The 15,749-nt window shown below is 45.7% G+C and overlaps 1 protein-coding gene across 8 annotated transcripts in view; it reads left to right on the forward strand.

Annotated features, from left to right (window-relative positions):
- PAMR1 (peptidase domain containing associated with muscle regeneration 1) overlaps positions 1-15,749 on the forward strand; it is a 71,961-nt gene that overhangs the window by 39,330 nt on the left and 16,882 nt on the right. For all 8 annotated transcript variants that reach the window (XM_025878545.2, XM_073904755.1, XM_073904757.1 and 5 more), the window contains 2 exons: positions 2,124-2,341; positions 4,551-4,658. In XM_025878545.2, coding sequence (XP_025734330.1) covers positions 2,124-2,341; positions 4,551-4,658 — 326 coding nt within the window. The remainder of the gene's footprint in view (positions 1-2,123; positions 2,342-4,550; positions 4,659-15,749) is intronic.

Genomic DNA, 15,749 nt, shown 5'->3' on the forward strand with positions numbered 1-15,749 from the left:
CTCTTGCCAGTTCTGCTGTCTTCTCTCCTCTGTGACAAGAGTGATCCTTTAAAATCCTAAATCCAATCATGATTCTGTTGTCAAAACCTTCCTGCTCATTCCTATCAGGCTTGGAATAAAATCTAGACCCCTCACCAGTTCATACCACTCTCCCCTTTACACTCCATTTTGCAGCATCCCTGATCTTCTTTCAGGTCTTCAAATACGCCAAACTCATTCCTGCCTCAGGGCCTTTGCACTCACAGAGCCCCCTGCCTGGACCTCTCTTCCTCATGACCTTCACATGGCTAGCTCTATTTCATCATGTGAGTGTCTGCCCAGATATCAAGTACACAGAGAGGTCTTCCTTGACCACATTGTATAAAAACCTTATCCTCCCCAGTCACTTTTTATGCTCTTATCTGGTTTATTTTCTTCACAGCACTTAATACTCTATGAAATTACCTTGTTTTCTGGTTTCCTTGCTTATTGTTCATCCCCCAGATCAGAACTCCTCCCTGTTAGGGCTGCCACTACTTGGCTGGATCGAGTTGGGTCACTGCTGTGCTTTCAGCACCTAGAACAGTGCCCGCCACAGAACAGGCCTGCCATGATCTATGTTAAGTACATGAACAAATGAAGGTACGGATATAAATACAACTTGCAATATCTCATATTTTGGTTTCAGAAGAAAGCTGTGGTCTCTGTTGGCTGGTGGCCTTGTCCCCGCTCTTTCCCTTTGCAGACAGACATACTAACATCCAGAGAAAGAACGGATCTGTCAAAGCCCAGAGTGAGCTAGCAGTGGCATCATCCAGATGAGAAGTCCGGTCCTTAGATGTTAGACCACATTTCACGAAGCATGATTAGTGGGACTTACACTCCCTTACAAAAGGTTTTGTGATAAATGTTTTGTAAAATACTAGTTAAAAGGTTTCTTTTTAGGAAGACCTTTAAGTGTATTCAAAATATATTGATTGTCACTATGGTCTAGTGTTTAATCCTGGCACTTGAACTTTTTACCCAAAATGGTAGAAACAGGCCCTTGTCCCAGCATTTCAGGTGGCAGCTGTGAGCTCTTCTGTCTGTTCCCTAATTCTTCTCCAGAACATGAGGGAGAAGATACAGATGTACATTCTGTGACCTTGACACCCAGGCATTCCCTTTGAAATTACCTGAAAAGTGGCTTTTCCTCTCTTTGTCTGGGATGTGGCTGCTTCCTACCCTGTCCCTTGGAATTGGACGCTCGGGGTCATCTTCTGCTTTTTGGATCTGATGTATTCATGTATTTCCAAACCCAAGACCCTTTTAGGCAATCACAGATTTATCAGGTCTCCCCTAGTTCTGAAATTCTGATATAGTGCTACCTTTTCTACTCTTTAGGGCAAGAATTGGTGCTACCCAGGAGATCATTGTCTTCTCATCCTTCCATCAAACAGAGGAATGTGCAGAGATTTTGCTCTTTTATTGAGTTTTGCAAGACAATATGTCCTTTTTCCATCCTCCAATTGTAAAATTTTACTGTTGTATCCATTCAACCATCTATTCACCAGTATTTGCTTGGCATCTTTGTATGCCAGGCACTGTGCTAGGCACTATGCAAACAATGGTGGAGGAAGACAGATGTGCTCTCCTACACTCAAGAAATTTACCTAGTGAAGGAGATAGGCATGTATGCATGTGCCTACACACACACACACTCTCTCTCTCTCTCACAAAATCAAGAAGATAAATAAGATAAATTAAAATGTATATACCCATTATGAAGAGAACAGGGGTTCTCCTTTAGAAAGAGTTGTCAAGGAAACCTCTTTGAGGAGAGAATATTTCAGGTGAGGCCTGAGGATAGGAAGGAGCCAGCCATGCTGTCTGGGAGGAAAATGCCCCTGGATGAGAGGCCAGCATGTGCAGAGATGCTCTGAAGGAATAGGGACTCCCTCCGCCTGGGCACGCAAGCACACACATATCCCTCGGCTAAAAGAAATTCTTCTGACCTCACATTGTCCAGGACCCTTTTTCTGTCAGATCAGGCCAGTGGCACCACTCTTCCGAGACCTGTTCATCATCTGGCCTTGAACATGCTCAGGGATCGCACGAGGGTCCGGGGCCCACCTGTTGCCCGCTGTCCCCCTCTCTACCCACAGGTTCATCATGCTGAGCCTGGAGTTTGACTACATGTGCCAGTATGACTATGTGGAGGTCCGTGATGGGGACAGCAGCAGCGACCAGATCATCAAGCGCTTCTGCGGCAATGAGCGGCCAGCTCCCATCCGGAGCACGGACTCTTCACTCCACATCCTCTTCCATTCAGATGGCTCCAAGAATTTCGATGGCTTCCATGCCATCTTTGAGGAGATCACAGGTAACAGCCACGGAGACAAATGTAGCATTTTATGGCTGTACTCCCGGCAGGCCTCTCCTTTCTGTGCTCCTCCCCTTCTCCCTGCTCAGCCTGATTAAAACCCGCTGAGCTGGGTTCTTGGAAGCAAGCTGCACATTGAGGAGGAAGAAAGAGATGGCAAAAGGTATATTTCAGAAATGTTCACCAGAAGCTTAGCTATGGTGGATGCCCTTGTACAGATGCTGGAGCAGAGGGAGGCTGAGTCCTTTGCCCAAGGTCACAAAGCAGTTGGCTCTACGGCTCACCCCCAGGGGGCCTCTAATGGTTAAGAGCATTAGCTCTGGAGCTCGGGCAGATGAAGCCGTGTGACCTGGGGTAAATTCTCCTACTTCTCTGGGCCTCCTTCTGGCATCTGCAAAATGGGCACTAGAAGTGTTTCACTCAGTGGTAAATGCCACTTACTTTGTGAGTAACTCTAAGCCTGACTTGAACTCCTGCCCTGTTCATACCGGGAAGTAGGATGGGACCAAAATGAGCAAAACGCGCGATCCTAGGGAAGAACCCCCAGCTCTTGCTGCTCTGAGATTGCACTGCATCTGGCTTTCCCAGCCAAGCTCAGGCTTCAAGTTCGGTTTTTTAAAAAATACCCAAGTAAGCGTTGTGGTGGCATTTTGATCGCTACGGCTTCCTATGGAAACGTGTGATACAAAAGCCTCAGGAAAGGTGGTGGTGGTGGCAGGGGTGGGGGGTCATCCTTCGGCAGCCTTGCCCTTGCGGCAAGGCTGGCACACACACGCTCCCCGCCCCCCGCCCCCCCTGCCCTTCCCGTAGACTGTCTCACGGGAGCTCTTCGCAGTTACTGCTCGTCTGTGTGCCCGCTCCCTTCCGAGGATGTGGGGGGCTGGGTTGCTGTGCTGTGGTGTGATCAGCCTGTGGCTGGCCCTTGCCCTTGGGCATCTAGGGCCAGCCAAGGCTGGGTAGGGTCACACTTGAGACACATGTGGGGGTCTTCGTGGCAGTCAGCAGGGCTGGCTGTCAGGGAAGCCCGGGAGAAGCAGCAGTGGCTCACCAGCCCGTGACCCTGGGACCGAGGGGAGGACCAGGAGGGCCTCTTCCTCCTCGGAAGGGGGCTCCTTGACCCCTGCCGGAGAACTCTGGCAAATGCTGGTGGGTGTTGTCAGGTAGATAGCAGCCTTCCCGTTCCGTAGACACCCTGGTTGTGCGCTTGTACTCAGGTTTTTTCCTCCGGCTAAGGTGAGCTCCTCCGCACCTGCCCATCCAATCCCAGCCCTCAGGGTTTGTACCCCATTCATCGTCCTCTGCTAAACCTTTTCTCTTATTCCAGTGGGTTGTGACTTTGACCCGTTGGAGCATCTTAGGACACTTTCTCCTCTTTCCTAACACTAAATCTTTATGCTTCAGGCGATAGTCCTTGTATATTTTTTGTCAGAAAGCTCTGATTTGGTAAGCAGAATGTCCGACTCCGGTGCCTCACACAGGACGAGCACTCAGTACGGGCTTGTGGACCTGGGCCCGCGGTATATTTCCACATCAGGGTAAATGAATGTAGGGTTAGGGATTAGCACGCAGACCACTGTTTCCCAAAGTTGTTCTCTGTAGAAAAACAGTCTTCTGTAAAGATGCAGGCTCTGAGGTCAGATGGGCTTGGGAAAGGCCAGACATTAATATGCGTTCTGAGGAATATGCAGTGCAAATTATGACGTGGAACATTCTGAGAAGTCCTGCAGTAAAGAAATCTGGTTCAACATCTCCAGGGACTAATGTTTACAGAATGCATGTTGGGAAATTCTCAAGTACATTTTCAACGGTGTCATGAAGATCTTCCAGTTCCTTTCCCTCCATACCCAGGATGCTTTCTTGAAAAAAGATGATCGAAAGCTCCCGGAGGCTGCCTCCCTCCCTTGGAGTCCCTATAGGAGGGGTAAAGGCATGCTTCTGCTCTAATCATGTGGCATACCTATTTGTGTTGGCTTAGACTCTTCAGACCATAGGAGCATACTTATGGGGCCTTTGAAAATATCACATAACATCAGATATGTACCTGTTTTAGGCATTTTCAAACAATGGTTGCAGGAATCCAATAAAAGAAGTAAAAATACTGTAAGAAGAAGACTTTAAGAGGCAAGCAAGACTCTGATCAAGGCTCCAGGCTTGGAGAGATTGACTCACCGTGCAGTGACACTGAGGGAAATTGCCTTTTCTCTTACAGCGTGTTCCTCTTCTCCCTGTTTCCATGATGGCACTTGCCTCCTTGACAAAACCGGATCTTACAAATGCGCCTGCCTGGCAGGCTACACCGGGCAGCGCTGTGAAAATCGTGAGTATGCCTCTGGAGTGGGAGTCAGGGTGTCCGTGGGGCTGGCGTGGAGAGGGCTCTGGGAATTTGTGAAGTCTGTTGTTTCTTGATGTTTAGGATGATCTGTCCAGGGTGGCATGCAATGTGGACAATCCCATCAAGTGGTTCTTGGGGCTGGGCAGCCTCTGAGTCAGGATATCTGGAACCACCCAGGTCTTCCCGTTGACATTTCCAGACCTCACCTGCTGCAAATACCCCTCAAAAAGATATGCCTTTGATGGCCTCAAATTCAGAGCTCAAAAACACGGAAGAAGGGCCAACAGTAGAAAGCTACCATCATAGAACCTCCCATGGCCCTCAGTCTGAACTCCCTGTCCATGGTAAGATCTGAATTTTGGAGTTCTGCTCCAGGGTAGCATTCATAGACTCCAGGATGTTGTTGTATGGTCTGAAGCGTTTGGCCCAGAGGAACTCAACACCGTGACCAGAAGTCATTTCTCAGGGGTGTCTGGTAACCAAGGCTTGTGTGTGACATGTGTCCTAACAGAAATTTGAGACCGGAAACAGGTGTCATGGACTACAAGTACAGCTATCAGCACGGAATGAGATGTACAAAAGAACGGGCAGATTCAAAATTTCGGGAAAAGGCAAAGGAGGGCAGATAAGAGCCTAGGTAGGGTTTCTGCCCAGCAGATCCTGAGCGGCGAGTGTGGGTGCAGGTGATGTATTAGGACATGGTCCCAGAGAAGCTGCAAGGGAGTGAGGAAGCTGGGCTGGGAAGGGAGGGAAGCCAATCAAAGGTGTGATTTCAGGCAAAATCCAGCATCAGTGGAATCTGGCATGTGAATTACATCTCTGGGTGGGTCCTGGCTTTATAGCAAGGCAGCTGGGCTTTCATGGCCCCCCTGCAATCAGCCATTGGCCAGGGGCTGCCCTCGGTAAGTAGGAGAACATGCCTGATTTTCTATGCGTGTGGGCCAAGTGGTTCCAGTAGCCCTTGAATAGTCAAAGAGATCTCAGGTGCAAGCCAATAGAGGCAAAACAACTTAGACTGGGGGATGGGGAAGGGGCCCACAGAAGCGGTGAAAAGTCATCTGAGGGCAGATCACTAGCAGCATCTGCTACAACCACTTGTAACTATCAGGTGTAGGTACTTTGGGGTCATCCTATAAGGAGCCCTGGTCTGATAGCATTCTATAAAGTTCGTCCATTTTTCAATCAATTTCATGAGTTTTCCTTGTAAACAAGGCAGACAGAACCCATGGTGTCAACAGGGTGTCCTCGAGTGTGACACTGCATTCTGCTGAAAGCATCCCTTGCTTTGGCTTGGCGCAGGTGACCTGAGCATGGTTATGCTGGGTGCTTAGAATAAGATGTTCTGCTTCATGGTTCCTGTCTCGTTTGAACCTGCTATATTGTGTGCAAGGCCGAGAAGAGAAATGCTGCTTTTTCTTTGTTTTAAAAATATGTGTATAGAGTGAATCTGGAATCTTAACAATGGCAAATCCTAAGCTTTACCCTTTAAATTCAGAGGGAGAAAAAAGGGAGGGGGGAAGCTTAATTTCTTGATGAACTAACTGATTGCACAATAACTAGAGCTTTGAAAAGCAAGGTGAAATTGGAGAGAAGTAAAATATCACCAAATAAGCCAAAATGCTTTAAGAAGCTGGGTCAAATCAGGGCAGGGGTAGGGATGGGAGGTCCGGGAGGGAGAGAAATTGATCAAAAGTTGTGACTAGAATATTAATGAGTTGCTTACAAGCCAAACATGGACTTTCCAGCATTGTCATTCCATCTAGAAAACAAAGCAAAACAAAACAAATATATATAATGAAAAAGAATGTAAAATGTGTCATTATGAATTGATTCATAACTTGAGTCACGAACCGTCTCAAACCACTTCTGGTCTCAGAACACCAGCATAGACGGACAAGAGAATTTTCTCTAGCCACTTTTTAAAACGTCATTCAAAACCCAAAATTTCCTTAGTGTCCTCTTGTTATAACTAGGTGAAAGTATTGGTGGTGGATATCTGATACATCATTTGTTGGCATTCATGTGGGGGACCAAATGTTTTATTATTTTTTTGTAAGATTTAGATTTGTTTTTTCTTGTAGGAAATTCAGCAGGAGTTCCAACTAATTCAATGAGGGAAGCATTACAAAAATTGGCTGTGACAGTTTACCTTGTAATTTCCGAACAAACCTTAGTGGTTTTCTAGAGTAGTCTATTAGCTAGAAAAACAAAAAGGGGGGAAAAACGATTTACTTTATTGTTTTCCTCATGAGTATACCACTGAACTGGAAAAATATCCCTGGAGGAAATTGCTTCAAAATGAACAAGAAGCTCAAGTATTCTGGGATTCTCTAAACCTTGAAATGTCCAAATTGAACTAGGCATTTGTTTTACAAAATCGCTTTAAAAGCACCAAATCAAATATGAATGAGAATTCCATCTTTTATTTAAATTGTACCAAATCTGATGAGGGGAAACCACTCCATAGATGCTGCATTAGTGGTCTGTCCTCCCGAAGTCTTTGTGAGAATGTGGATGGATGTTTCTTTTAGCAGATAAAGGATTTGAAGCAGAGAGCACAAGGCACTGGTCTCCATCAACTTCAAAATTCGAGGCTAGAATTCCACAGTTCCCATATTATTCAGTTTCCCAGACACAGTTCTCGACAGATGAACAATTGACAAGCTCTGGTCATGTCATCATGTCCTATTATGTAGTCCTCTCAAAGGACCTTCCTTCCCAGGTAAAATCTGCCTGTCACTCTTTTCCAAAGAGAATCCCGATTCCCTGTCTCTTGATATAAACTATTCTCATTCTTTTCTTGGTATATATGTAAGAATGTGAGTGGGACTGGAATAGAAATAGATTTTCTGCTTACTTACAGAAGAAAGATATACTTGTAAAAATAATCAAATTGTCCAGCAGTGTATCAAATAAAAAGAGAACATTATTTTCCCTGACCCATGCTGGTTCCCAGTGGAATCACTGTTACTGTAGTCCTTCTGGACTTTTTTCCTATGATGTGCAAACCTAAGTTGTTGATAAATCAGTATTTTTTAATTTTTTTTAAATATTTGTTTGACAGAGAGACAGCGAGAGAGGGAACACAAGCAGGGAGAGTGGGAGAGGGAGAAGCAGGCTTCCCGCTGAGCAGGGAGCCCGATGTGGGGTTTGATTCCAGGACTCCGGGATCATGACCTGAGCTGAAGGCAGACGCTTAATGACTGAGCCACCCAGGCACCCTGATAAATCAGTATTTTAAACCAGTGATTCTCAGTTGAGGGTGATTTTGGCCCCCACTCCCGCTCTCAGGGGCCTTTGGAAACATCTGGAAACATTGTTAATTGTCCTACTTGCAGGGGGGAGGCTGTCATTGGCATCTAGTGGGTGGAGACCCGAGATGCTGCTCAACATTGTGCAAGGCACCAGGCTGAGTCTGACCAGAGAGTGATCTGGCCCAACTGTCAGCCATGCCCAAGTTGAGAAACCGTGTTTCAAACAAAAGTGGATTAAAGTATACATGCAATTTTTTAACTTGTGGTTTTCAGTGCCTGCATCATGGACGTTTTCCCCAGGCCAGTTCATGTTGGTTTACCTCATTAAAAACAAGTGATTTTCTGAGTATTCCCTTGTAGGGATGCATATACCATCATATATGTTCATCTAATCCCTTAAGATGGACTTGATACCATACTTAATTTATTATTATAAAGAAGGCAGAGATGAATATCCTAACACTGATTTCTTGATTCATATGTTAGAGGTACTTTCGTAAGAGAAGTTCCTAGATGTTGAACTGTTAGTTCAGAGCATCCTAGATTTAAACTTTGGAGAGGTATTGGCAAAATGGTCCCCAAAATGTTTCACCAGTTTACAAGATGAGCTGTTATAATCACCAGTCCTCAAAATAAGTATCAGAACTCACATTTGAGAGACTAGGGTCTCTTCTTGTCAAGTTGAAAATGGATTTATTTTCCGTTTTCTGAGGGAAGGTCTGGCTCCCGGACTCCCTGGGGTAGCAAAGGAAGAGGAAGAAGTGACCCACACAGGTTGGGCTCCTTCGGTCTTCAAGAGGCTGAAGGTCCCCGGTGCAGTCCGTATTGCTACTACCCCAGATCTCTCCTCCCGCTGTTTCCCAAGGAGAAGCAACTTTCCCCTGCTCCCAGGTGACCTCCTCTGAGAGCAAAACATGGGGAGTGGCCCCCCCCTCAGCTCTGGGGTCAAGCTTGCCTCCTGCCAGCATCCTCAGTGGCCCCAACCTCCCTGGGCCACCGTGTAAGAAACCACGGGTCCCCCCACCCACTTTTTTTTCCTCCTCTGAAGTTTCCTGTTTCTTTGTATAGGACACAAGGACAAAATAAGTTCTTGAGTAAATGGTGGGAATCTTGTTTTGTACAAGTGGAGAGCAAGGGATTCATCGCCTCGCTCCAGTTTCCATGTTGCCTTTGTTTCCCTGGCCCAGTTATCGATGCCCGGGCTTTCCCCTGCATCCTAATGAAGGACGATGAAACAGGCTAAATCTTGGGGCACAATGCTCACACTGCGGGCTCTGACGTGCTTTGAACAAAACAAATCGGCTTCCACCAATTAAAGAACACTGGGGAATCCGGATTCGTTTGGGGTTTGGAGCACCAGAAGGTTTCCCACTAGTCTGTCCCAAGGACTGGGAAGAAAGAGCCCCAGATGAGAGGCACACTTTATATTTTAGCTTCAAAGGGGCAACCGCATTTCTCATCAGAATAAGTGATTAGGAACTTTGGGGTTTTCATGGAAGCAGTAACACTGATGCAGTGGGAGTGTGCTGAGCCTGCCAGTGGGTCATGCTCACCTCTCCCGTCGCAGACGGAAGATGCTGGGCTGTGGTGGGATGCGTGCAGATTGTCCCAAGATCTCTCAGGGGAGGAAGGCATCGTAAACATGGAATTGTGGACTGGCTTTTACCCAGTTCCAAGGGTGGGGCTTAGCCTTAACTTATGGAAGACAGGGCCCTCTTTGTCCGTAGTGACGATGGTACATCCTGAGGTGAAGAGCTTGGGCTCTCTGGGCAGAACGACCTTGGTTTGACTCTTAATCTACCATTTACCAGCCGGATGACCTTCAGCAGCTCATTTCACTCCAGTGAGCCTCAGTTTCCCCATTTATAAAGTTCAGAAAAATAATACCACATATTTCTCAGAGCGTTTGTGGGGATTGGAATGAAATAATCCACATAAGGCGCTGAATTGAATCATAGGAGCCATTGGGTTTTTTTTTTTTTTAATTTTCTTATTTGAGCATAGTTGACACCCAATGTTACATTAGTTTCAGGTGTGCGACATAGTGATTCATTTTCTCTGTAGGTTATGGGAGGCTCATCCCCACTGTAGCTGCCGTCTGTCTCTGTACAAGGCTACTACGGTATCATTGGCTGTGTTCCCTATGCTGGGCCTTTCATCCCAGTGACTTAGCCAACCCCGAAGCCTGTGTCTCCATCTCCCACTCCCCTTTGCCCATTTAGCCCACCCCCCACCTCCTTCCCTTTGGCCACCACCCGTTTGTTCTCTGTGTTTATAGGTCTATTTCTGCTTTTTGGTTTTTTTTGGTTGTTGTTGTTGTTTAGTCATTTGTTTTGTTTTTTAGATTCCACATATGAGTGTATACCATGTGGTTATTCGTCTTGCTCGGTCTTATTTCGCTTCGCGTAATACCCTCTTTTGCCTCCCCTGCTATGGCCATTTAAAAGCTTGGCAGAAAGTAGGGGATTTTCCAGATAAGGGGCTAGGAGAACAGCACCAGTTTCTACAAACTGGATGATTATGACACACCTGTCTTGGGGTTCCAGGGTTTAGGAAAATTATTCCTTCAACTTCCTAAGTTTCCTCTGTGAACTGCTTTTTGCAAATCACTGCCGATACTAAGTATTGCTTACTGCTGCACTTAGGTACAGGCAAGAAGGATCTGGTTTTAACAGGACAAGCAGTCACTGCCAATGTCATTGTCATAGAGGAATCCTAAATCCCAGGAGAAGACACCCACATTGGGCATGATGGATGGGGAGCCTTTTAACCAGGGCAGCCCAGAGACGAGGCTGTGAGAAATGATGAATGGAGTAATGCCCGGGAGGAACTGGATTTGGAAGCTCCAGGGCAGGTTATCCAAGCATCGTGTTAGGGGTCAGCCTCCCTTTTTCTCATGGGGTTTTTCAGAAGTCACTCATTTAACATGGGGTAGGCTGTATGTCAGTCCCCGGGGGGTCATGTAGGAGACTGGTGCTCCAGACCATCATTTAGATGTTTTATTAGAGGGACATGGCAATAAAGAGAATGAGCAGTCTGGCTTGAGATGGCTTGAGAGGATGGTAGAGGGATAATTCCGTGGAAGAGTCCTGGGGAATCCATAGTTGGATAGCCCAGAGCCTTCAGAAATTGGAGGAGCCCCAAAGAAGACCATGAGCTAATGGACTGCTGCCTTCTCATACACATCCTTACACCTGAGTCTCCCCTCTATTTCCCTCCCTGACATGGAAATGAATCTCTAACGTCCTTTTTGGTGTATTTAGAGGAATGCCATCCCCTTTAGATTAATATCTGAAAAGCAAAAACTATTACTGAACACAGGAAAAGCTGCCTTTATATAGTTATCGAAGTATTTGTTTGTTTGTTTTATAATTCAGGGGAAACATTTCCTTTTCGTTTGATTCATTCCTTGTTGGATGAACCTGAGTCTGCGCAGATGAAGTCACATTTTAGCATTAACCCTGATGGGCTCCATGGGCTTCTTAACCTAAGTGTTGGCCTCTGGCCTCTTAACCAAAGCATTGCTATACCCCATTCAGGGTCAGATGCTTGGTGGCTGGCATATTAGGGGTGCGTTTTGCGAGTCAGCAATCCTTTTCATTATGGACATCATTCCAGTAGTTAATAAGAGGACAGGTGAGGACACACAGTCAGCTTTCCAGCCTGTCTCCAAGAGCTCAGGATGGAGCACCCATCAGGGTGGAGGGGGCCAGACCCACCATCGTTTTACTGAGAATTCCTTCCACTTGCCTGCCCCTGACAGGGCCCTCTTGGCTCTTGCTTTGGCAGATGAGGTCACTGAGGCAGGCCTTAATGCAGGAGGCAGATTTTATTTTGGTTCTGGGTTAAGAGGTAATCCATTAGAGGGGGGTGGGCTGCCTGTCACCGAGGGAAGAGACTGGAGGATGCAAAGTGTGGGAGAACGTGAGAGCAAGGCCGAATTAACTTCTGGTGGGAACAAACATCCCTGCCTTCATGGGCCCGGAGACCGTCACCAGCCCCTTGACAGAAGCTAGAGGCCCCCCTCACTTTTCTCTAAAGGCTTCTGCCTTGTGGGGCATTCACTACCTGTCCCTCACCCTTTGTAGAGAGGAAGATGATAAAATCTTCCTCTCTACAAAACATAAGACCTTTCCACTGGCATCCAGGTATTAAAAACCACAACAGTAGTTTCTACCATCTCTGTTCTCAGTATGGGCCAGGCTATGTGCTTTACTTGACCTTGTCTTATTTCGTTGTCTCAGCGTCCCCGTGGGGTAGGTACTGTGGTCCTCACCACTTTACAGATCCATATAGCCAAACATTTTTGAGTGTCTGTTAGGTACAAGGAACTGGGGAAATAAGGCAGGGCCATACGGTATATATTTTCCCTTCTGTTTGGCAGAACCATAAAACAACTCCAGTCTTAGCCTTTCTCAAGTGCAGAGGAGAGTGTCTCATACCACAGGGTTCCTGGCCACAACTTCCTCTAGGAAAGCCTTTGGTCATGGTGATGGTGGCAATGAGCATTACTAAGTGGGCAAAGTCTTTTGGGACTCAGACGTGCTCAGCAGCTCATTCTCTTCAACCCCAAGGCTAAATAGAACAGAACTGCCTAGTTTGGGCGATTTCCATGCTGAGTATTTCTTATATTTTGAAAAATTGACTATAAACACTGCTCGGGGACATTTTCCCCAGTAGGTTAGCACTGTTATCCACCTCCCACCTCATCCCAGTAGCTGACTCAGAAATCTGAGATTTGGGGAAGCTTCGAGAAGACTGTCACCCAGCAGGTCCACCAGGTGGAGGGTAGCTAAGTTTCTACCCCTTATGTAGGTTACTCATTTACTCCACCAAATAAGGACGTGTCAGGTTGATTTTGAACAAAAGTAAAATGGCCAGTACTTTCTGAACATTTTTCAAAGTTGACCTGTCTCTTAGACACAGGCACTGTCTGCTGTCTTAAGTAGGCCATCCAAACACCGGAAAAGTGGTATCCGAAAGACACAGTGTACCAGGAGCCAAGGACAATACTGATTAAGATCAAATAGCTAATTGTAAGCCTCAGCCTCCAAATTGCTGCCGGATGAATAAATAGCAGTGTGTGCCATCCAAGCATAATTTTGCATGGATACTGTCTCATTCGTACCCACAGAGGGCTGGAAAACTTCAGGGGGACAGAGTTCCATTGGCTGGAAAGAGATAAAAAGGGTTTGTGGTGGGGAATCCAGTTGGTGTCATTATGCCTGGTTGGGGGAGACCTTTGTGGAGGTAAAAGATAGTGGGTTTGACCCAAAGGCACTGCACTCAAATATAAGCTGAACAGGAGAAATGAAGAAGAGAGGAGGGCCCATCCAGTGCTTGTCTATGGGTGTTGCTCTCATGTTCATTCAGGTTTCCAGAATGAACAAAGGCCCAGTGGGAAAGTTCAAGCCTTTTCCAAACAGAATTGAAATTCTGTCACAAACTGTTTCCTTGATTTTGGTGACAAGTGAGAATGGGTGGATACCAAGAGTATGCTAAGAATTGAGACCAACATGCCTCCATCACCCAACCCCCAAGACCAGCTAGGTAAGGGGGTCACGAATTGTGTTGACCTTGGATCTGTTTTCTTTGCCTACATTCTCAGATAATCTTACACCTCTGAAATTCAGCTCTTATTAAAGAGACAAAGCAGTACCCTGGTTTAGTTTTTTTAACCGGGGCTGTCTAGCTACTACAAATATATTTCATTCATATGCATTTCGAGAAAAGAAATGTATGTTTTCTTGATGTGCAGTTTTGTAAATTATATCAAACCATTTCTGAAAGCAAGCAGGGTATAAATAATAGTAATTACAAGGAATCAAAATGATTTAGAAGCAGGGTAAGAATGAATGAAAGGGAACATTGAGAGGGGACGAGAGAGTGAAATGGAGCGTCCACGTTTGTGTCTGGTGAAATGATCAGCCTCAACTGTCTCTGATTCTGAGTTCTCTGGCAGCAAAGGCAAACAGAGAAATGCCTTAGATGGCGTGGCCCTAATTGTATATTAAGTGAAAGTGAGCACAAGTTCATTTGGAGGTGCAAACATTACCCATTTTATTACATCCCCTACTCCTTTTTTCCTCCTTATCTAAAGATGGGTACTGGGAAAATGTATTCCACTTCGGTCTTGTAAATGACGGATTTAATCTCTTTTTATACCAAATATTTCTAAAAACTAGATCCTTCCACCTCCCCTGGAAAAAAAAGGTAGCTGGCCTTTATTAAGCTTACACCATTAATATGTATGCTGACCCACTGGCTTCCAACCCATACTCCTGCAACTCTGCTTAAGGGTTTTCTTGGGCTCCCAAAGCCCACTGGTTCATATATATGGGCAGACAGGAGGTGCTGAGAAATTAATGTTAATCCCATCATCCTTCAACAAATGATTGGTTGCATTCATCATACCCCTTGATCCTTAGGGTAGGATAAGTCGGAGGCAGGTTCTGCACTCTCAGAGTTTCCCAATGGCATTGAGCCTCAGTGGCCCCCAGTGGTGACTGTCTTGATAATGGGAACTTCCCTGTCTCACTACGGTTTGTCCTTCCTGGGACCACCACCTAAATAAACTACTCGCATTCAAATCTCTGTGTCACAGCCTGCTTCTGGGAGAACTCAGCTTGAGATACCTCATGAAAATATTTCTTTGAGAGGCTAACTTAATAGAGGGCTGGAGCTCAGGTCAGCTAGATCAGCATTTGGTTGTTTCTTTACAATATTAGGTAAGCCTTTGATCAATGCTGAATAACATATTTCAGGATTGCATTGTCTGAAGGATGCTCAAAATATCATTGTACTGTTGATTTTAAAAGATCCAGTGTTAGACCCAAGAATTGATATCTCTCTCTCTCTCTCTCTCTCTCTCTCTCTCTCACATACACACACAAGTGTGTGTGCATGAGAACCAGCCCAGCTCTTTATTGAGTGGGGTGGTGGAGACACCCCAGTGGTGTTTGTGAAGAGAGCCTGTAGTATTTCCTAAAAGACTTGGAATCTTCTAAAGGATTTGAGCAAACTCTGCCACCTAGCATTTTTCTGACAGGGGTTACAAAGTGGCTGGTCCCAACCTAAGGAAATATCCCTAGGCCTTCACTAATGGTCTCATCTTTTGTAACTGTGCCCTTGATGGACTGGTCATACGGCATTAATTTCAACATGGGTCCTGGTTAAAGTACCACAAGGAGAACACAAATGTGATAAGACATCCCAGCAAATGCCCAGTGGTTATCCTTAGCAGAAGCATCTAAATTAGTACCTGGTTCCATTTCACGCAGCTTCCCCCCTCCAGAGGAGCACGTTTTCTTTCAGGTAACACAGCAGGCTAGGTGGTAGCGACCCAGTTCAATCAGCTGTGCCTGATGAGGTCTTTGTTGCTGGGGTTGGCTAGTGTGTGTGGAGACCCCACTCCCCTTTCAGATTCATTCAAGGCCCCCATGACTACCTTTGCTTTTATTCCTTGGTCAGGGTCCTATGTTCTGATGTAATTTTAGAAGCAAAGTTAAGAAAGACACTAGTCACTTAGGATAAATTGATGCTAGTAAGAAAAAATATATATATATAACAACAATATATATAATGTGTATATACACTCCTCTGAATTTTTTTTTTTTTTGGTAAAAATCTGACCTGGGGAATAGGTACTTGGAAGGAAGTCTCCGAACCTTTTTTTTTTTTTTTTAATAAGTGCTTTAGCAAGGCTGGGGGGAGCCTTGAGGTATCTCAAGTACTTTAGTACAGTAAGCCTTAACTGACATCACTTCTGTTTCTGGGTTTAAATAAAAACATTGCTATGTTAAAGCTGCAGGAAAACATCTCC

This window comes from Callorhinus ursinus, unplaced genomic scaffold, assembly GCF_003265705.2.
Source record: "Callorhinus ursinus isolate GAN/ISIS: 27379988/994484 unplaced genomic scaffold, GSC_fseal_2.0 scaffold21, whole genome shotgun sequence".
NCBI classification, from domain to species: Eukaryota; Metazoa; Chordata; class Mammalia; order Carnivora; family Otariidae; genus Callorhinus; species Callorhinus ursinus.